The sequence below is a fragment of the Anthonomus grandis genome, chromosome 11 (assembly GCF_022605725.1).
Source record: "Anthonomus grandis grandis chromosome 11, icAntGran1.3, whole genome shotgun sequence".
Classification (NCBI taxonomy): Eukaryota; Metazoa; Arthropoda; class Insecta; order Coleoptera; family Curculionidae; genus Anthonomus; species Anthonomus grandis.
Genome location: NC_065556.1, coordinates 19,895,620 through 19,919,634, shown reverse-complemented (window position 1 = coordinate 19,919,634; position 24,015 = coordinate 19,895,620). Strand labels below are relative to the sequence as shown.

The following is a 24,015-nucleotide window of genomic DNA, read 5'->3' as shown; positions in this document are numbered from 1 at the left end:
CATCTGCAAATTGTGTTATATTGCAATATGGATAATACATTTTAAAACTGAAATCATTAACAAAAATAATTATAAACAGAATAGGTCCCAATATGCTACCCTGAGGCACTCCTACTGTATTTTGTGATATATCCGATTTATGCACTACGCTTAATGACTTTCTTAATGATAATTCTCTGATAGCTTTGATTTAAATACATTCAAGAGCGCGTTCTCTAACTTCATACATACAGTATTGTGCAAAAAGATAACAACATTGAACTTTCCTGTTATATATCTTTTAGTATCTATTTTATAAGTAAGGGTTATATATTATTTACAAGAATAGTTAGAGCCTGTTTATATTTTCATATTATCATATTTTTTGTATCATAATAAATAAAACACCAAATAGTTTTATGCAAATTTATTATTCAAAAATAAAGCAACAAGAAATAGTTTTGATTCTAAAAAAAATATAACCCAACTAAAATAAAATCAATTCAATATTTCGTGTAGTACCCCTTCTCCTTTATAACATCTGCACATCGTCTTGGCATGGACTCAATTAATTTCATAATATAGTCATTGTTCACTTCTTTCCAAGCCTTTTCCACTATTTCAAAGAGAATATTTGTATTAGAGCATATTAGGTGCCTGATTTTGGTGTCAATGTAATGCCATAAATTCTCTATAGGGTTTAGGTCTGGCGATTGAGATGGCCAGACCATTACATTTATTTTTTTATCGGATAGCCACCTCTTAACAAATTGAGAAGCATGTTTTGGATCGTTTTCATGCTGAAATATGGCTGTTACTGGCATGACTTCATCCATATATGGCACTAAATGTGTTTGCAGAATGTCTTTGTACATGAAACGATCCATTTTGCCCACTATTCTTACTATGGGCCCCATGTCACGAGCCGAGAAACATCCCCATACAAGAATATTTCCCCCTTCATGTTTAACTGTGGGGCAAATGTACTTTTTGTTTAATCTTTGTTCGCTGGGGTGTCTGACGTTCATCACTCCATCAGTCCTAAATAAATTTAGATTTATCACTAAATACGACTTTTTTCTAATCAGCTACAGACCAGTGGACATGAGATTGGGCAAAGTGAAAACGAGCCTTGACGTTCTTCTTTGAGAGTAACGGTTTTTTGGCGGGGCGACGAGCAGGTAAGTTGGCATCAAGTAATTTTCTCCTTACTGTACTGGAACTGAGGTTTACTCCTCCACCCTCTTTTAATTTTGCCAAAATTTGGAAAGAAGACAAAAAAGGATTTTCTTGGGAAATTCGTAGCAGCTGCCTATCCATCCTCAAATTTGTTTTTCTGGGTCTACCAGGAATGGGCGCCGGTGCAGCTGTTCCAGTAAGGCGAAATTTTTTGCAAACTTTGGATACGATTGACCTGTGAAGCCGTAAGCTTCTTGCAATGTCACTCTGCCTAACACCATTTTCGTAATGCTCCACAATAATTTTTCTTACATCACCAGAGACGGTTTTTGAGCGACCCATTTTAAGTTAATTCTGAGATGCAAAAATAACAACTTTACAGCAGGTAAATCGATATTTAACTGATAAAATAAATGCGAAACAAGAATGTTGCTATATTTATGCACATTGTCTAAATAAACAAACATGAAGTTCCTTACTCTGCATTGGCATTCTTATGATATCTCGGTATATTTATAAATAATACAGAAGCGTGTACTTAAAAGTAAAGAAATAATATGGAATAAATAAAGGAGCAAATAATATTTTTGAAAACATCGCTTGTTGCTATATTTATGCACAATACTGTATACAGTTTTCTCAAGAGCATTTCCCTGTTTAGGCTATCAAATGGCTTTGAAAGATCCAAAAATATACCGCGTTCCACATAACCCAAGTGTTCCAAAACTCTCCGAATAAAGCTAAAAATAGCAATCTGTGTAGATTTTTTTTGGAAGTTATTTATTCTGCTTTTCACAAAAAATGTTGCATTCTGTCATGAACTCAATTAGTCTCACAGACATGACTGTCTCAGAAACTTTTGGATATCCAGGAAGCAGGCTTATGGGTTATAGTTACCAATATATATAGTTACCAATATACCCTATAGTTACCAAATGACTCAGTATCACCCTTATTTTTATAAAAAGGCTTAATAACCGACCGTTCTAGCGAATCAGGGAAAACGACCTCTTTAAGCGAGTTGTTTATTATATGACATCATATTTTGCTGATTGACTGATGACAGATCAAATTAAAAAAAATTCCATCATCTCCTGCACTGAATTTCTTTTTTATTTTTTTAGTTAGTTCTAAAACTTTCTTCTGTGAGTGGTTTTAAAAATAAACCACTCCCAGTGGTATATTTTTGCTTTTCCTTAATAACATATTGACAGTCAGTCAATATGTTATCGATTATCAAATAGATTTAACTAATTTTTTTTAGTCACCCTTAGGAGGACGATTTACGTTATCAATTAAAATTTTATGCATCACAATTTTGAGATGAGCATTCATTTTTAATTTAATTGCAGACATTTTAAGACTAGTGTATTTTATATAATTGCTTAAACCACTCAGACATGTGAAGCCAATTCTTATTTCTGTTGGGTTGCTGGGGCAGTTCTTGTATCTCTAGGCATTCTGGGAATGTAGTCGTGGTCTTACATAATTACGTAAAAAAAAACTGTGAATTGCATCAATTCCAACCATACTTTATTACTAATTTTACTCATTTAGTACTAAACCCTTTCACCTGATTGGTTTTAGGATGAACGCCAAAGAATAGAAAAAGCCGGCGGTTGCGTGATGTTATGGGGCACCTGGAGAGTCAACGGACAACTTGCCGTTTCCAGAGCAATCGGTAATCATCGAAAGAATTATTCCCGAAACTGTACTTATCCAAAATTCGGTTTTGTTTAGGGGATGCCGACTATAAACCCCATGTCATAGCCATTCCGGACGTAAGGGAAATCACCCTCGACGGCGGCGAGGATTTCTTAATTTTAGCCTGCGACGGCTTATGGGATTTCTTGAGCGAGGACGCTGCCGCCAATGAAGTTTACTATATGATCTCTGATAATCCAGGTGAGTCAGTTAAATACTGTTTCAGTTCATTAAAATATCCAGTAACGTTTTGTCGAACAATTAAAGGGTTGCTACTGATCTTCAGAATAATCTCTATAGTTAAGCGGTAAGGTATGGCATACCCACGAAAAATCCAGTTTATCAAAAAAAAATATTGAGTAAGCTAGAGATTCATAATAATTAAGTTATGAATTGATATAAATAAAAGTATATTATAGCCATTCAAGTTATGCAAGGGAATTTATGACAACTTCATTTTAAGTAGCTAAGGAAGTTGACGCTGGCGATCTAGCGATTAATATTTGTAAATAATAAATCAGTAATAATAAAAAAATGGATAAAACTATAAATATATTTTATGTCAATCCTTTAGGTCCAAATTACCATTACCGGATATTATAAAATTGCAAATTATAAGTCAGTTAGGCATATTGGTGTTCACATAGATAGGCAGTTGAAATAGGATGTTCATGTAAGGCGCAATTCACACAGAACGGGTATATGGCGTGGGACTGGCATGGAGCTAGAATAGAGCGGACGTGGCGCGCACAATTCACATAGAAAGGGACTCAATGTGATTATTGTCCTTTATTTATTACGTACATGACTGTGTAGTAAAGTTACAATGCTTTCGGATGACGAAGATGATCAAGATATGTTGAACCTTGTAAATTTAGCTAACATTCAAAGGCAAAGGAGTTACTGAATACATCCCTTGTGGTTAGATAAAGAAAAAACTGGTGGTTCGTTTAATGTTATACGGGAGCTCAATATGTACCCTGAATGTTTTCAAAGTTTCTATCGAATGTCGAATATCGAATGTTGTGTGTAAGGGTTAATATTGAGAAGAAATCTACAAATTGGAGAGAACTTGTCAGTCCAGAGGAAAGGTTGTTAATAACGCTGAGGTAAGTTGAAGAAAATATATTTAAGTGAATTTATTTCTGTTTAATCTAAAACAAAAAAAATAACGATAATGTTACCCTAATATTAATTGTTGTAATATATAAATTTACTCAAATGAAATTCATCCGTGTTCCTGTGCGGTACTGAATCTAGATTTCTATTTACCGAATCTTCAATCCAAGATTGAGAATTATCCATTGGGATAGTAGAGGCTTCAGGAATGGTTGAGGATAATATTTGATCGGCTAAATTCAAAATTCCAATTTTGAAACGCCGCTTCTGAACAGAATTCATGGAGTTAAAAACGCCAGGTCTGGGTCAGGAGGATCGATTATGGCATTCGTTTTCGTGCTGTTTTGGATCTCCAGCAATTGTTGCTTTTTATCAAAGTACTGCTAAGCTCGCTGGTTGACCTCATTAATAGCGGTTGAGGCCGCTAACTTCTTTTTTTTTCTAAAATCATCTTAGTAGTGTCTTAGGTGCTCTCATTGCTATCGGTTGATCATCGATAGACGTACTGGAAGATGGTACAGGTGACCGAGAGGAACGACTGGGTAGAATGTTATAAGGTGAAAGTACATTAGCATTGGAGTTGTCTTTAGACTCATTAGATTGTGACCCCGTTTCAGCTGCGTGGTGGCTCGATGATGCATCGGCAGACTCTTGATCCACGTTGTCTTTGCTCTTACGAGACTTCAAGAAAGGATCCAAAAAGGAGAGATATAGGGCCAAATAATTTTCTTTGATTCGTTTTGTTCTTTGTCCTGATTTTGTTTTTAATTTGGCTTTATATTTTGAGTAGGTTCCTCGTATGTTTTTCCAGCAGTTTTTACACTCGGTTACGAAAAAAAAAATAATTTGTAATGTAAACACGAGTTTAAACATCTTTTGTTAATAAAGACGTACATACTTACCATTTTCACTAAATTTATTGGATACTTTTTCCCATGCTTGATCTTGTGCACTTCTATTGCAGTAATCCGACCTTCTGTAGTCGTATAGAACTGCATGCTGTTGCACGTCTTTACAGAACTCGGTATTAAATAAATAATCATCCCGCATTTTACCAAATAGACAAAAAGAAGCAATATAAACCGCTGTTTGGTATATGGCATTAACCACTAGTGTAGGCCACTCGTGGCGTCGAAGTGACGTGGCGGTGGCGCGACTTATCACGCCTCTGCCACGCCATTTCTATCTGTATTGCCCCATAAGCGAACATGCAAGTGGCACATGCGCCTACCACGACAGTCTCACGCCTATACCAATTAAGATTAGAGGGTTTATAACTAATAATAATAATAATAATAATGTTTATTTTCAAATGCAATATAACAAATATAAAAAAATACAAAATAAATTTTATAAAAATTGGTTTGGCAATAAATATATAATGCCCCAAGCCCTCAGAAGCTAGTACGCTTTGCTTGGTGACTTGGTATTTTTACTGTCGCCTTGATATAAACCTAAATTGTAAAATAAAACAAATAAACTAAACTATGAACCTTTTGCATAATACAAAATAGAAAAATAAAACTCTATTTTTATTTTCTATACCAACGCATAAAAATTAATTAAAACTCATGAAACTAAAAAAAAATCAAACAATTCAACAAAATATTTTTATAACAGTATTACTAAACTAAAGACCTACAGATTAAGATTAAAGGACCATATAAGCCGACATGTTAATTTCTAATATTTAAGTATCTTAAAGATTTTTTTGACAATTAATCATTTACAAGTTCTCTATGAAGCACTTATTGAAAGTCACTTAACATACGGATGGATCGGATAGGGAGGACCCAAAGGGTTTTTAATATCCTAATACCCACTCGAACCAGTTAATCTTACTATTGATTTGTTTCCCAGCATTTGTTTTCGCCCTCTACTTTTTTTGTAACATTTTGCCTAAAAATTTATCAAAAAACACTTGTTTTGGCTGAACGAATGCCGTAGGAAAATGTTTTTATATATTACATCATAATTTATTAAAATGTAAGCGAATAGTCAAAATAAGCGTAAAAAAAAACAGGAGGAAACTGATTAATTTAATTTGATAGAAATTTTCTATTTCAGGCTGTCCTTACGTAATTAAAAAAAAGTGCCTGAAAGAAACTTAAACAAAAAATATAATCCTAGGAATTTAATTTCCAGTGCTTTTCCAGGCTTTCAAAGTATTTTTCAATATCTTTTTTTAAACCAAAAATTGAAAAATTGTCATAGAGCTTTAAAAAAAATTTTAGACCTGGAAGGCTTTCTTAAAGACAATTAGAAATAATTTTCCAACTATTTGAATCCATTTTCAGGATTTTCTTGAAAAGTCAAAAATTTTAGTAAAAGAAGATATAAGTGACTTGAAAGAAAAGTGGCTTTTTTTTTAAAGTGGATTTAAGTGAAAGTGGCTTTGATTTTTTCAAATAGTTAATTACTTACATTACCTGAAAAAAGGCGACCATTTCTCCAGACTTTTAAAGACTCAACTGCCTGGAATATAGGAAAAATATTTTTTTTGCCAGACAGGTAAAAACTTGACATTCTTTCATACTTCCAGGCAGTTGACACTAATAATTCTTGACTCTTTCAGGCAGTAAATAATATTTCTTATCGCTCAATTGCCGGGAAGAATAAAACATTTTTCAAGCAATTTAAGTAATTTTTGTTGAAGTTTGTCCTGAAAGTCTACACCATTTTAGACACGGTTCAGTTCAGGATATTAGCGTTACAAAAGCCACTTTTTATTATACAATATTTGTCTTCAATATCATTGGTAATAATTAAAAGTGACTGAGTTGATCTCAAGATTTATTACTTTCCTATTACAAAGTGCAATCCTAAATCTAAATTAATCCACCAAACTATTAATTAATTACATTATTTTTAAAATTCTTTTTAGTTAGGTTAAAGTAATATTAAATAACCCTTGTATTTTTTCAGAAAAGCTACACATACTAAAGAAAGCGGAATTTAAGAGAAAAATAGAGGTTCATCAATAAGGCCATTTAGAATTTTAAAAAAGATGCACTACAGCAAAGTTGGGTCTGCATCTCTCAAGTGACTCTAAGTAGTATATTTTATTCTCGATTGACCAATGTATAACACTTTGCAAATCTTTTTGTAAATCCAAACAGTCAACAAGGTTTTTATTAAGTAAATATATTTTTATTAAGTAATTATATATATATTTTCTTCTTATTTTCAATAATTGTTGAGCGTGTGAGATAAAAATTTTCTAAATTGATTTTTGCTATAAGTGACGTAATACCCAATATAATAAGTAACTTAAGGTTTTTATTATTTTATTAAATCGTCTATCATGCACAAGCTGGAAATCTGGATTCTCGAGCAGGTCACTTATGTTTATAGGAACTTATTTGTCTGAACGTCCATAAAAAATCAAAATCAGCAATACTTTATCTTGTCGATACATTTTAAAACTCTTTGAGTCCCTAATATTAAGGACACAGTGACTATTCAAAATGATTTGAACTTTCTTCTTAGTTTCAAATGAACAGAATGTCTGTCAAATGCAATTAACACTACTAATCTGTTGTTTCTTATGTCATGATCAGACCTGCTGTATTGATCTTAAGACCTACTTGTGAGATTTTTTTTTTATAATTAATTTATGTTGGAATTTTTTAAAACCTTTGTAATACTACTAATAAACAACAAAAATAACAGTGACCCAAATTGGAAGCCTGTGGTACAGCAGATTTTGGAATAAATGGCTGAGATTTATATGTACTGAATGGTCCCTTTTACAAAGATTTAAAAAAAAACTATTAAATTATCATGACATCATATTTTATTTTATCGAATAATATCCCAGAAGAATATTTTGTCAAAAAGTTTCTCAAAATTAGTGTATTTGTTCTCGAAGATTCAAAATATCAGAGATCTCTTGGGTAGCAGCCATTAAATTAATGAAAGTGGACTTAAATTTCAGAAAGCGATGCTGGAAAACAATTATGATATTTTTCACTTTATTATATATTTTTGATAAAATTAACTCAAATACTTTGGCAGGGGTAGAGGATATCGCAATTGGCCGATAATTTTTTATATTCGATTTGTCCCCTTTTTTTGAAGGATCAGAAAAGAGGGAGGGTATAGGGCCTTGACCACCTTTTATGTCTTTTAATGTATTTAGTACATAATCTATGATGTAAACCTGATTAGTGAACACGTCATGAGCATTGATATTGTATGGAATATTGGGGGTGGTACCGATATAATTTTAGTAAACACTACCAAAATATCTGCTGTCTAAAAGCACCATGAATTTTATTCCCATCATTAAATACTTAATTAAAAGGGTACCTTGAGTTAGGGATATGAATAACGATTTTCTTGGAGTTAAAAAAGGTCCAAAACGATTTGAAATTTACACTTATGTTGCGTTGTATAGTAAATATGTAATCCTTGTATGCATTTATTATCTTATTTTTTATTTATTATCTAATTGGTATTTTCTATATCTTTGGCGTAAACTATTTTTAATTTTCATTTTGTTAAAAAATATAATTTAATATAAATTTTTAATATAAATGGTAAAAATACTACAAGAATAAATTATAGTTGAAAAGCTCTACTGGATATCATAGTGAATTCGAATACTTCTGTGGTGGATCTTTGTAACGATATCGCAGTGGATTATATATCGGATCATTCACTTATCAAATGTTCATTAGAAGTTCGTGAAAAACTTATATCACAGTTATAGAAATGATGTCAATTTTCATAATAACTTATATTATTTTTTTAATAAGAGAGATTTATTTACGTATCAATCGCTTGAAATAATTTATTTGCATTGGACATTGGACGATATGGTTGAGTTCTCGAATATTAAATTATTCAAATAATAATTGAGTTCCAGAGCCATTCGAGTTTCTAACTTTTTAATTATAGAGCTATTAAACCAAACCCGGAATTTTTGGGTATACACAAGTCAATAAGTTCATACAATTCATCATAAAAAGACTTGACGCCAGTATTAACATTTCTATATAATTTTAAAAAGCTTTTTGAATTTATTTGCGGCAGAAGAAGTTGATAATGGGTTTTGCGACTATATTATACGATCAAGGATAATTCTGGTGTAATTTGTCCTTTAAATGGCTGAGAATTAATTGGTGAATGCGCTAGGAAAATCAATGTATTCTAGTTTTTAGTATTCTAGTAATTTTTTAACGTTACCGTGGTAAAACTCTCCCGGTGGCAATGACCTATAGACGGGATCGCCCGTTTATGTCGTGTGCGAAAAGGACGGCACTCCCGTGTCTGAAAAGGGGGTTGATTTTGTATTTGGTTACCCACTTTTTCCTCTTTTTGCTTTTTTCCCCACGTCTGCTGAAATTAATTAAATCCTGCTATGCCGAAAACAAAAACAACAATCATATTAAATTTTAAGCAAAATTTATACACTTCATGTGTGCGCACACTTGCGACAAAGGGATCTATTGTTTCTCCTGAGACCTCCCAAGTTTTGTCGTTTAATTAACGCCATCCCGGTAATTGTCAATTAATAGCGAATTTGTTGGCAATACCTCAACTTGTCTCCGGCTTTAATTAAAGGTACAAGATTAATTTGTCTTCCACTTTCGTGTATGCGTGTGCGGTACCCGACGATGTAATCAGGCGAAAGAATGACAAAAAACGACGTAATGGACTATTCAGGGTGGTCCTCTGAGTTAGTAAAGGAAACCGGGAAGTTAGGGTATCAAGGAGTAACTTAAAAATCACTTGAAGACAAGAAAAATTGTTTTCAATACCTGGAAGGAGTGATGAATTTCCTCAAATGTTTGAAATATAATAAGAAATCACTTTGAAATACGTAAGAGATGGTGTGATGATATAAGAAAGTTTCCAACAACTCAGAAGAAATAAAAGACATCTACAAGTATCTTCAATAACCCGAAGAAATGAAAAGATTGTTTCAAATACATGGAATAAATTACCTCAATTGCCTGGAACAGTGTAAAAATGTATCTAAAATCCCTGGAATAAAACATAAAAATTACTTTGAAGTGCCTGGAAAAAATGGACCAATCTCGTCAAATGCCTGGAATAAAATATGAAATTACTTTAAAATCCTTGGAATAAAGGAAAAATTACATAAAATTCTTGAACTAATTTTTCACGAATTTAATCTAGAATGATTACAAAAAAATAATATGCCTGGAATAAAAGGAGAAAATGACATAAAATGCCTGGAATAAAACAACACATTACTATAGATTTCCTATTTAAAACTAAAAGTAACATATTAATGATTTAATATTCAACACTTTCTAAATTTAAAAAAAAACGTGACTCAAACACATATAAACATCTCTTTCCCCCCTCATCAAACTGTAATTAAAATAATCGAAAATCCGCAATTAAATCGCGTAAAAATGAACATCGAAAACGTAATTATCAACGTGCGAAAGCAGTTAAAATAATAATTAACCGTTCGATGTTGTTGTTTGCATATAGTATCGGAATAGGGAAAAATTTATATGAACTTGAACTCGCCGGCCATATTTCTCGGTGCGATTCAATGGGGTCTTAATTATGGACCAGCTTGAGCCCCGTCTGCCTTCCCACGTGAATCTAACCTACAACCATCTCGGTGTTATTTTATTATTTCTCCGTTCACACCTCCGGTCGGGATGCTATGATTGGTTTATTACTTTGCGAAATTCAGTTTTATTTTTTTAAATTTCAGGAAGCAGATAAGGGTAACGTGCCGTGACAAATACATTAATACAACACCAAACAACAAAGTAAAAACTAATTTCATGTATTGTTAAAAAATACTTCACGGAGTCCGCGGTAAAAGAGTATAATGTGGGTACGCTTCAGTTCGACCAAATTATGGTTATATTTAATAACAATCTTAAATCAGGACAGTGTGCACTTAACGGTGCTATTTAGACCGTCAAGAAATTAAATAAAAAACTGTTTACTTTTTATTATTAACGCGAGTTTATTCATTGGAATTTGTATTAAAATATGGTTTGTAGGTTTTCTTCATGTTGATTCCAGGCAGTTTGCAGGAATTTCTTGCTTTAGTCCAAGCATTTGAACCAATTTTCCCTTTTATTTCAGGAATTTTAAGAGTAAATTCTTATACTATTATAGGCATTTGGCATTTCTAATTTTATTCCAGGTATTTGATGTCATTTTATTTGCTCCGGGATTATGGAACTGATTACATTGGCTATTAAGAACCCCTGAATATTCAATGTATAACTGCTCTAAAATATTAGCATATAAAATACAAATATAAAACATTAATAAAACTATTACGAAACATCAGCAAGACTCCGAACTTAGTATATTTGAATGGCAATAAGTGAATAATAAACACTGGTGGCGAAACCTAGGAAGAAAAGTTTGTTGCTTAGTTTCATCATTTATTCATCATTCAAAATAAAAAGATAAAAAAAGCAAAAACCCCAAAAACAGAATCGCTTTTATCCTTCTTTCTCATTCTATGAATTTTCAATTCTTAAATCAATCAATTCATTTGCTTAGTAAGTAGTTTTACTTTAATATATTTTGAAAAGCTAATTTTAGTTTTTGTTTCATATACCGCAAGTAGTTTATTCCACATGAAAACCTCATACAGCTCTTTTTTTGAATCAGCTTTCTAGAGCATTTTCTATACCACTCTTTGACTATGGTGACGTCACCATAGTCAAAGAGTGAAAGAATTACAACGAAAATACTTGTGCCTCGAAGGTAGATACTTTTTAAAGTTTTTAGAGTTTACTAAGACGTAGGTAGGCTGCTTTAAGTTTTAGTTTGATAAGTGGCTTAAAACTAACTATCTAATGGAATACCAAGACTTTTCGTCTGACAAGATATATACCTAGTCAATAGAAATGTCAATTTTTAAGTTGCAATTAGAAAAAAAGAGATTTTCTTAAATTCGTGCTAAAACTTAAAACAACGATCTGAGTTTTGGATGTATTAAATTTTTAGTTTTGATAATTTGCAAAAAAATTTTCAATCCTTTTTAAATCAGAAATAAGATTTACTTGGGTAACTTCAGTATTGTCTTTGTTAATTGGAATATGCAGCTGGGAATTAACTGCATATTATTGAAGGATAGCATGTTTAACCAATTTACATATATATCCAAAACGTAAATTACAAATAAAAACGGTGAAATACGAAAAAAAAAAGGTTTTGAAAACATTTCATCTTTTTCGCCTCAAATAACAATTTTAACTAAACTTGCACTAGTGCTAAATCCTGACCAAAAACCTGATTGACATTCTGGACTAATATTGTGAGCCTTTGTATAGTTTCTTCATTCATTATATCCGTACCTCAGAGTAAAAGTGTATTAAGTCACAAATCAAGAATTTTACAGGAGAGCGAAAACAAAACAAAAATTGTGTTAATAATTTTATTTTTCTGATAGTTTAAGCAGTTTTTTTAATATTATTGAAGAATTGAAATACTTAGTAAGGTCACAAACCAAAATATTTTTTTTGTTTTTTATTTAAGTATTACTTTTTGCAAAAAATTGGACTTTTTTTCTGAATTTTAAATTGAATTTTTTTCAATTTTTTTTTTTAAATATTGGACTTAATATTTAAAAAAAAAACAAAATAATAGTTTACAACAAAAAATGTATTGGCATTTTCTAGGGAAACCTCTAAGAAATATTGTATGTATTGGACTAAACATGAAGCCATTTCGTTCCCACCGCGCCCAGCAATTGACTCGTCCCACATTAGGCAATTGGCCTGTTGTTCGGTTGAATCATAAACGGTATAATTAAAACACCATAGCTTAAGACTATAAAAGCTCTGAGAATTAGTAAGCTTAGCACAGGGAAGGCATTTTTGTAAGTCTATCATTAATACTTTTTGTTCTTTATTATTCTTTGACGTATCTTTGTCTGCCTTCTTAAGCTGGAATAAAACAACACATTACTATAGATTTACTATTTCAAATTAAAACTAAAAATAACATATTAATGATTTGTTTGCCCAATTGGCCTGTTGTTCGGTAGAATCATAAACGGTATAATTAAAACACCATAGCTTAAGACTATAAAAGCTCTGAGAATTAGTAAGCTTAGCACAGGGAAGGCATTTTTGTAAGTCTATCATTAATACTTTTTGTTCTTTATTATTCTTTGACATATCTTTGTCTGCCTTCTTAAGCTCGTATCTTTTATCTGCTTCCGATAAGTGAGATTCATACTTAGCTTGTAAAGTTTGCCTCTCATCTGCATTATCTGACTGTCTTAGATTAACCAAAACTCATCACACACATCGCAGGTATCTTTTGATGGAGGAGCAAATGACAAATTAAACTCAGTGTTAAAAATTTGACTGTAGAGCCATTCTTTGCCAACTTCTTCAGGCAAAAGATTTTTTAAATCACAATCTTTTTTGTACATCCTATACATTGTTGAAATGTTAAGATGATTTCCCAAATATTTTTTTGCGGTTCTTCTGCGACTGTAGTGGGATTCTTCACAAGGAAATGATCCGATATGCTCTCGAATGTGATTTTTCACATCATCACTAATTTTATTAATTGGATGGCTGCTTTCCTCTTTTGTCACATTAACAATTCCACTGGATTGGCGTTTTTGAAGTTCACACCTGATAAATGTTTGGGATATATCTAATGTACGCAAAAAAAATGTTTTGCAAACTTGATATTTGTTGCTGTTAAGAGTAAAAAAAATATTTCAAGTTGTACTGCCGTTTTCCGGAACGACTTCCTGTGCGTTCTCTCTTTCGTTCTATAGAAGTCAGTTCAATGCAAGAACATAAAAATTGTCGTTTTTGATCTATAGTTGTTTCTTGGTTCCAAAATTCTTGATTTATCTGAATTCTTTCAGGACCCGCAATTTTTTCATTGCATTTTAAACGGCAATTCCTACAAGATTCTTTAACTTTCTTTTCTTTTATGATTTTCTTACTCTTTGAAGATTTATACTTTTCGCCAGCCATTCTCTTCTTTTTTCGCACATTTTTTTGGCAAGACGATTCATTCCTTACACGCTTCTTTCCTTTTTTTAAATTCTTTAGCTCATTGTCTTCTTCCATAATTTCTTCTTGTTGATTTTCGTCTGTGGCCACCGATTCGCTATCACTGTTTGAAACACTACTGGGAACAAAGGAACTACCTGATTCGGCAAATGGATCTTCTTCGTCTTCGCTTATTACACGTGAGGACTGCGAAACATGTGACAATTGCAAAATTTCTTCAAGTCCTTAATTCGCGGTACTGCAACCTGCTATATGGCTATCGGCAGGAATACTATTTGCAAATGTTGGAGATATAATAACGTTGTCTTCTTTTGTGTTATCTGCCATGATTTGTACAAAGTTGTAAGATATATCTAAAAATTGCTGTGTTTCATTGTTTTCTCTCTGCTGTGTTTCATTTTCGTTTATTGTTTCATGTGGATTTGGATTATCATCTCGGACATCTAAAAGAAAAAAACAACAATATTATTGGAAATAAATATTAACCTTGGACAAATAAATTAAATTCTGAAGTAGGTATAGCTTTTTTTCGATAACTGTTGACTTTAGGTATAGGACATGATGCATGGAAACATACGTAGAATTCAACGCGAAATTCAAAAATGAAATAAAAAAAGGTGCTTTCATTTGAAAAAATTAAGTTGATGGTCGTAATTTATTTTTGAGCAACCCTGAATATACAAACTTTACGTACAACAATGCGCAACTTGAAATAAAAATCGACAGGTCCGAGCGTCTTTTTTTCGAAGACACCCCTGAATTTTAAATAAATTTAGACATAACTTTTGGGATGCACTGTATATCCAAAACGTAAATTGAAAATAAAAACGGTGAAATCACAGGTACTCCGCCCTTTATTGGTTGAAGTTTTGAAAACATTTCATCTTTTTCGCCTCAAATAACAATTTTAACTAAACTTGCACTAGTGCTAAAACCTGATTGACACTGATGACTGAACTAATATTGTGAGCCTTTGCATAGTTTCTTAATTCATTATAGAGTCATAGCTCTTCATATATTTTGCGATAGCTTTGTTAAGGGTTTTTTTCCAAACTGTAAGATAGGTTTTATCAACTAAACAACAACCTAAAATGTTTAGCAGAGGATTTGTACAAAAATTGCGTTAGATTTTAATGAGAAACCTATAGCGCAATGTCTAAAACAGAAAAGTTTATGTAAAATTATTATTGTTGTAAAAATTTATTTGCTGTAAGGAAGTAGTGTCAGATAAATTTGATTGGCCTTGAAGGAAGGTATGAACGGAAAAAGCGTTGCATAAATTATCTGATCTACATGAGGACTTTTTAGCACTAGTTAAATTCAGCTTTTGAGCAGTTGTCAAAAATTCATTCGTTGTTTCAATTTCAGAGATTTTCCCGTAAATTTATTTACTAGTTAGTTCCTAACATTTGATAGTAATGAAATATTTTATTCCAATTAAGAAACTATACAAAGGCTCACAATATTAGTCCAGAATGTCAATCAGGTTTTTGGTCAGGATTTAGCACTAATGCAAGTTTAGTTAAAATTGTTATTTGAGGCGAAAAAGATGAAATGTTTTCAAAACCTTTTTTTTTTCGTATTTCACCGTTTTTATTTGTAATTTACGTTTCAATTTCAGAGATTTTCCCGTAAATTTATTTACTAGTTAGTTCCTAACATTTGATAGTAATGAAATATTTTATTCCAGGCATTTGATTCCATTTTTCCTACCATTCCAGTCATTTTCTCTCTAATTCCAGGAATTTTAGAATAAATTCTTATACGATTCCAGGGATTTGACATAATTTATCTATTGTTCAAGGCATTTTGGAGTAAAATTGAAAAACGCGACAAAAACAAACACAAAATCTGCAGTATCACAGATTAAATTATCTAATTAAAAACGCACCTACACACCTTAATTTAATTCGTCTAAAGATGCCCTAATTGAAAGAAACATGTTAGCAACATTAAAATACTATTAAATATTAAGCTGTGCAATACAAAATCTGTAGTATGGCCGAATTTACACTTGTCATGTAGTCAAAGCAAATTACTAAATCAAGTAACTAAAAAATTATGTTTAGTAAGCGTCTACATTATCAGTTTAGAAGTTTGGTTGTTTTCTTTAATCTTAAGTTAGAAATTGCCGGGAAAGTGACGCGTGCAGCACTGCGGAATTGTATATGGATACAATGATACGTGTTGAGCTATCAGAAATTCTTAAAAAGAAAATGAACAAAAATATGCATTGCTGGGTTCAAAAATAGTTTAGTTAAAGAGAAATATATGGTGCTTTCAGTACTTTATTAGGGGAATTGGCAGTGAAGATGAAACCAAAATATAGAAATTGGCAAAAGTGAAAATTGGAAATTACATGTTCTATTTGGTCACAGGAAATAGTTATAGAAATTGAAAGAACTCATCCATAATCTCAAAGAGACACTCACAAGATGACCTGCTTAGTACAAAAAAAATATATATTTTGAGACTGAGATTTTTTTTTTATTTAAAGGGTTTTTTATTTTTTCTCAACAGTTATAGAACATTGCAGAGGTTATTTAGTGCAGACCTGCAATCTCTCCAAATTTATTGCGAGCCGTGTGAAGCGATTTGTGAAACTCGGAAAGAATATATAAAGGTATTTAGTTTTTAATTATTTTTATTGTGAAAAATTTATTGATGAACTAAGTACGCTAAATATGGGCAAAAGTCTGTCTTATCATTTGTGGTTGATTTAACAACGTCAAGTACCTTTTCATTGGGGTTGTTTGATAATGTCATTGGCAAAATCAAACATTGGCTAGACTCTTTCAAATTATCATTAAATGTCACAAAGAAAAAAACTACATTGCCTTTTCCCTCTCATTGGCGAGTCGTCCAGATTATTTATATAGAGAGCATCCATAGTAATTTACAACAGGTTAAACACACAAAATATTTGGGCATAGTAAGTGACAATACCTCAAATGGAATCATCATGTATTAAGATCGAGAAAAAATATAAGATAATATATAAATTTTATACCAATTTTAGACAGACAGATGTTGATTCTGATTTATAGGGGCATTGTTGAGTCTTTGCGTCATTATGGTGTAGTTGTTTGGGGAGGACTCTACCAAAATTCATTGTACAGCTTAACTATAGCTCAAAAGTTATTTATAGAAAAAGTAAACGCTATTCTACCAATTTATTTTTCTGTAGAGATGTATTTTTATTGCGGTTAGTGTATTGTCTGTCTAGCTGTAAATATGTTCAGAAATCTTATAAATTTAAAGACTTCATAAGCCATATTTACCAAACGAGGATAAATGTTACCGGAAACTTGCTTACACCTGCTGCTTCAAAAAAATTATTATAATATAATCATTTTCGTATTTTTCACTGAAAATCTACAACTTATTACTATTGCACATAAGGCAAATAAACAATTTGCATATGTCGTGTTGAATGTAGAACTTATATATGAACATTTAAATACTTTTAAAGATATCTTTATCGCAAAAACTTTCAGCTAAGTTGTAAAATATGTTTTTTTTCTCTCTTTTTATTGGTGAAAATTTGTATTAATTTTAGTTAATAAAATAAATTTAGATACATTGTATTCCTTTAAAGGGACAACGCTCTGCACATACAGGTATTTGGTTACTTAGTTGCATTTTACTCTATAAAATTATCGACTTATAAGGATATTGTAACAAATTTTATAACCTTGTGAGCATGTATCAAATTAATATTTAATATATTATTATTGGTTATATTAATGCATCCATCGGCATCTTGAAACTTAATTAAACCGACCTGTCTACACTCGTTTAGTCGGCGATTTGCTTACTGAATAGCTTAGGTGGGAGAGACAACTTTTAAAAGTAAATAGAAAATTTTCTGTTTACTTGAATAGTTGACTAAGCTGGGTGCTTGGGCAAGTACTAAATCAAGTTGTTTACACCATCCAAGTTATTAAATTAGTTACTTTATTCAGTAACTGCCTTTAGCTACTTGACACGTGTAAATTTGGCTTATAATTTTGTGTTTGTGAAAATTTCATATTTTATTCCAGGCATTTGAAGCTATTTTCTCTTTTGTTTCAGGGATTTTTAGAGTAAATTCTTATATTAGTCCATGCATTTGACGTAATTTGTCTATTTTTCCAGGCATTTCATAGTAATTACATATTTTATTCCAGGTACTTGAAGTCATTGTCCATTTTATTCTTGGCATTTTAAATCAATTTCACATTTTACGTCATTTAAAGTCATTTTTCCTTTTATCCATATTACAATTTTAGAAAGATTCCATATTTTATTCCGGGCGTTTTGAAATTATTTTTTATTTTATTTCAGGCATTTGATGCCATCTGTGATCTCTTCTGGGTTCTTCGAATACTATTTGAAGAGATTGTCACTTTTAGTCCAAGAATCTGATCTAATTCTCCAATTTATTCCACATGATTAAAGCCATTTCAAATGCCTTTCTGAAATTTGAATCCACTGTTTCAAGGAAATTAAATTAACGATTTTTTAAGTCTTTCTAAAAATGCCTATATTAAGTCTTAAATTTCCATCTGGTTCTCTTACACTATTTAAGACAAGGGGGGATTAATTATATAATACGAATTTCCCGCTGGCGTTTGTCGATACAAACAAACCCCTAGGAATCTTCTTTAAAGGTGACTTGAAACCTCACAATATGGTCATTTTTACTAACTGATAATACAAAAAGGCAGATGTTGCTACATTTGGAAAGAAAGCGTTCAAACAAGTTTAGGTCATTTTTATGTGAATTTCTAAGACCAATTCATAGAACATCACTCTATAGTAAATGTCAAATTTTCGAAGGTCAATTTGCAGTTGCATCAACTTGAACAATGAGTGAGACAAAGTTGGTCGTTTTTTGTGACCCATAGGTAAAAATGTTTAAACCTTTTAAGCCAAACATATTCCATTTCTAGTTCAATTCGAATACTAAAAATCATTACGTAATCTTAAGCACAAAATTGGAATGCCTTCTTGTGCCAATCCACGGTAGATATCAATTTTGGTTTTCTACAAAAAAATTATTAAAATTTTTGCTCATAGTAACCAAAGACGGAATAAGCCGCATTTAACCGCCGAATATCCTTGACTAGTGCTCGTTCAACGGTGTTCTTCTCTCGGTCTAGTAGAGCTGATGGTCAGTGACGTAGGAATCGAACTAATCTTATAATGAACTCAGAATACAAGCAGAAGTTTCTCGCTTTGAGGGTAAAGTAATGAGGAATTATGAGCAATATCTGAATTGTTATTGACCTAAAGCCACTGTCATACACGTAGTTGACGATTATCTTTATTATTTTTGAATTATTGGATCGTTATTGTCTTACTGATTCTACAGAGTGAAACTCAACAGTTCTGATGGATAACTTTTTATCTACACAAGCCATATAAGAATTGTAGAATTGTAGGCAAAAATTCGTATTTTAACCCAAATATTAGGCCTCATTTTCCCTTTTGTTCCCGATACTTTAGAACAAATTCACATTTTATTCCAAGCATTTAATGTATTTTTTTCTTTTATTCCTGAGATCTTAGACAATCAAAATATCTTCCAAAATATTAGAAAACATTAGGTAATTTACCCGCATTAATTTTCTCATTGTACAAATCCGCCGATCTACTGCACTGTTTTCGTACAATTCATACAAGTTAATCAGAAGAAGATTATTTCGCGTCCATTCTCCTCCGGTGGAAAGAATAATTGCAACCTAACAGCTTTAATATCGCTCCTCGCTACAGTACATTTAGTGACGTGCATTTTGACCACCATTACCGGCGCTTTTTATACACCATTTGCTCCGATTGTGTTTTATGCAGTTTTTTTATCCTCCCAGTTTCCTCTACGCCGGTTTCTTTTGGATAACGTAGTCGGTTTTTCCGGTAAGTAGATAAATGAAATGCACCATCTTATTGTGTCAAAAAAAAAACAAAAAGGCGTTTTTATTGATTCATTTATTAAATTAAAAAAAGTAAAAAATATGTAAGAGTTTCTAGTAAAATACGTAGGGGTTCCTTGCAAGCTTATTGGTTTGTTGCTGCTTATTCGACCGCAATCTGCAAATATATTTTCGGGAAAAATGGTTGAGTTGATCGTAAAAGAACTTTTTTAAAGATCGTTTTTATCGATTCAAGTGCATATTGTTAGTAATCGAGTTTTCTATATTTAACTTAAGCAAATTAAATAAAATGACATTAATTAAACATAACCGGAACATTCCGCAAGGCCTTGCAAGTTCATTGCGTAACGGTACTTGGGTAATTATATTGTTTTAGCAGTTTTTTCCCTAATTGATTCATTTTAATACCGGCACTTAAATAAAATAATTTGCCACGGTTCCGGATCTCTTAACAGTTTCCTTTTCCAATTTCAATTTTATTTTTTATTTGAGTAAATAAATCGTGTCAAGAATCCTGAAATATGCAAATTCCTCAAAGCCCCATCCTTAATTTGAATTTATTTTTGGACACACTAACTGACGCAATATGGCCTAATTTAGCCAAATGAAGCACTTACGAGTCATATCATAATAAGCACGCACCACCACGTGTTTAATTAATTAAAAACATTTAATGTTTATACATGCACAAGTCAGCTGACGACTTGGAAAATTTGTTGTCGTTCTCCACCCACATTTAAATAATTAACCTTAAACTTGGGACCGCATTATTTGTAAACGTCGTCTGGCCCGTAGCTTCTCTCTTAATGGTTTTATTGATTTGGCCAATCATCCAATGAACTATAATTCGATTAATTCAGCTGAACAATGGAATTGTTTAATTGGGCGATTATGTGGACGATTTTTTATTTGATAATCACTGAATTTTTTTGTTGGAATTCACAAGCTGTATCTTAGAAGGAACAAATGATGAAATAACAGCTATTTTTTCCTTCGTTGGTTGCCAACCAAGATTCTTAGTGGCATCGTAGTTTTGAGGATGGTATCCAAGGTCATTTGAACGAGCAATGAAAGTATTCTTAGTTTTCTTCTCAAGAGAAGTTATCAATCACACCTGGTCAGTGCTTCTCCACTGTTCTGGATCAAATACCATTTCCAGTGTGCCTATGAATAGCTTTAACAATGCTACTGAAGCTTCTATAGTTGCTGTACTTTCTATTTTATCTGGATCTCTATTTATTCGTGTTTGAATGATTTTCTGAATAAGAAGTGTTGAGGTTATGCGAGGCATCCCCGTACCAAAAAAATTATAAATTCATCTGGAGTTACTGCTGGTAGGAAGAAAAATTTACTGGATCAGTTTTCCAAATGTTACCTTGACTTCCATCTTCATAGTTTCATCAGAAATGGAACAAATAATTTTTTTTCCAATGAAATTACAGGTATAAATGGCAAAAAAATCAGCGGTCGAATAAGCAGCAACAATACTGATTTCTCCTATGCATATTATCCTACACATTTTAACTTATTTTTTTTTCTTCGATAAGCGACAGTTTTATCGGGTTGCAAAAGCAAAATTACATACAACCTTAAAGGATAAAAAATATGTTTGCAGACGGCGGTCGAATAAGCAGCAACAATCTGATGTTTGCGAGGAACCCCTACATATTTTACTAGAAACTCCTACACATTTTTTAAATTTAACCATTTAATTAGTAATATGACTTTGTTTTTTGGCGTTGTTGAAGACTCCGAGATGTTCAGTTGCATCATTGAAGAAATTTTCAGGACAGAAGGTCTCCTGGATGAACAATCTAACTTTGCACTGTCTTACTTTCTCCAAGTCTTTATTTTGGTACCTATATTGTATTTTTTTTTAAATTCTTAGTTTTCTTCTCAAAAGAAGTTCTCAATGATAAGTCTTAACTGGTGAATGATTCTCCACAGTCCCTAGATCAATTTTTTCAGTGTGCTTATGAACAGCTCTAACAATGCTACTAATTCTTCTATAGTTGCAATAATTTCTATTTTATCTAAATCTCTATTTTGGCATTATCTTTTGCAGGATATTCTCAAAATGATAAGGTTATGCCTGGCGTGATCGTAGCCGCGCAACAGAAAAAAAAGATAAATTAATCTGGGGTTTCTGCTAGTAGTTGTTTCAGTGAAGAAAATTGACTGTCTTTCAGATGTTACCTTGACTACTTCTCATCTATCTTGTCCTTCCATCATTACCAATTCAAACTTTTTCTGAATTTATGGACTTGCTAAAAGTTTGTTGGCCTCATAATCTAATGGAAGGAATTAAAACACTTCGTATACTTGAGTTGGAGTCTTTTTCTTTCAGAGCACTCAACTGCCTGGAAAAATCAAAATATTCTTTCAGGCAGATGAGTTCCTCTCTTTTCTCTCCCTGTCACAGAATAACGTTTCAATTTGGCATTTCGGTCCGATCATCCTGATTCATCTGGATGATCATCCATGAAACTCAGGTCTGCTCATTATTTTCTCCTGTAAAAAGCTATAAATCTTTTAATAACAGACATACTATATAACAATCTACAAAGCCATTCATCAAACATGTCCACACCGATCGATTAAAATTATCGGTGTGCCGGCAAAACAAAAAAAGGAGTGTACTTTCACGTTATCAATGACCGGTTTTATCGGCGGGTCCGTTCGCGCTTCAACGGGCAGACATTGTTTCCAGTTTCCTTATGATGGTAAAAATTATTAAAAAGTGCCCGCTAATTGCCGTAACGAATAATATTAATAAAGCGTATTAGTGTTATTAGGTATTAGCGAGGCTATAGAAACTTTTGCTGACCGGTTTGGTACAAATTGGTGTCCCGTGGTTATACCACCTGTTGGTGGTGGTAATTGATTGGTTCCACAGACTGGTTTATTGGTTAAATAAGTTCCAAATGATTATACCTACATGCTATCCAGATTTGGAGGATTATTTGCCAAAAATTCAGTATTTATCTAGAGGCACTGAGGATTGTTGCTGCTTATTCGACCGCCCAAATTTGAATCTGTATTTCATCGGAAAATAGAAGTATGATTTTGTACAACGATAAATATCTAAGGCTGTGTGGTACTTGCGAGAAAATGATTACAAAAAGAAAAAATTTATAGGGTTTCCTAGTAAAATATGTAGAGGTTCCTCGCAAGCATATTGGATTGTTGCTGCATACTCGATCGTCCTCTGCACACATATGGTTTATCGTTTAATTTTGTAATTTTGATTTTCTTACCCGATGACTGTTCCTTATTGAAGGAAAAATAAGTAGGAGTTTATAGGAAAATATGTAGAGGAACATCAGGATTGTTGCTGCTTATTCGACTGCTGTTCTTATGCACTTTTTCATCCAGTTGTACTAGTAATTTTAGTGGGAGAAAAATTATTCCTGCAAATGTAAATTTAATTGGGATGTTAAAACGTTAAAGAAGCAGATAAACGAATTTGTAAGTTAAATGTAAAAATTTAATTTATAGGAGTTTCTCGCAAGTATATTGCTTTTTCTAACCCATACGTGAACCGCTCATTTTTAAAGAAAAAAGAAGTAGTAGGACCGCCTGTACCAAATACATTTTTCAATTATTTACAACTATTTTCCACTGTTAGCAACCAGAAAAATGAAAATCATATGAACTCTTGACACAATAATTTAAATTAAAGATATGACTAAACTAGGAATAAAACAAAACAAAGAAAAAGGGCCAACAACACTTAAAACTATAAGCACCTAATGCTTAAGGGAAATCTAGCCTGTGAGGAAGTAGGATCTTATTGCTTTAGTCTCATTTTTATTAAATAAATCGATATTGCAAGCCTCCAGTAGCATTTTACATTGTTTCAGCATATGTCTAAATGGCGAGCAATCAGTTACATTAATATAAAAAACCCTTTTAGATTTTATTCGTTAATTAATCATAGAAACCAAAAATTGTATATTATTTATTGACTGTAAATATTTGAATTTCAAGTTATTAATTGTAAAATATACTAAAAGAACACGCTGAAGTGGTTTCTGCTTTTGAAGAGGAATCATTCCAAAATCATCGAGTATACTTCTGCATGATATCATATAAGGATAGATATAAAGAGAAATCTG

At 32.0% G+C, this 24,015-nt stretch overlaps 1 protein-coding gene across 2 annotated transcripts in view; it reads left to right on the top strand.

Annotated features, from left to right (window-relative positions):
• LOC126742374 (titin-like) overlaps positions 1 to 24,015 on the top strand; it is a 131,496-nt gene that overhangs the window by 14,222 nt on the left and 93,259 nt on the right. For both annotated transcript variants that reach the window (XM_050449022.1, XM_050449021.1), the window contains exons 6-7: positions 2,746 to 2,839; positions 2,899 to 3,063. In XM_050449022.1, coding sequence (XP_050304979.1) covers positions 2,746 to 2,839; positions 2,899 to 3,063 — 259 coding nt within the window. The remainder of the gene's footprint in view (positions 1 to 2,745; positions 2,840 to 2,898; positions 3,064 to 24,015) is intronic.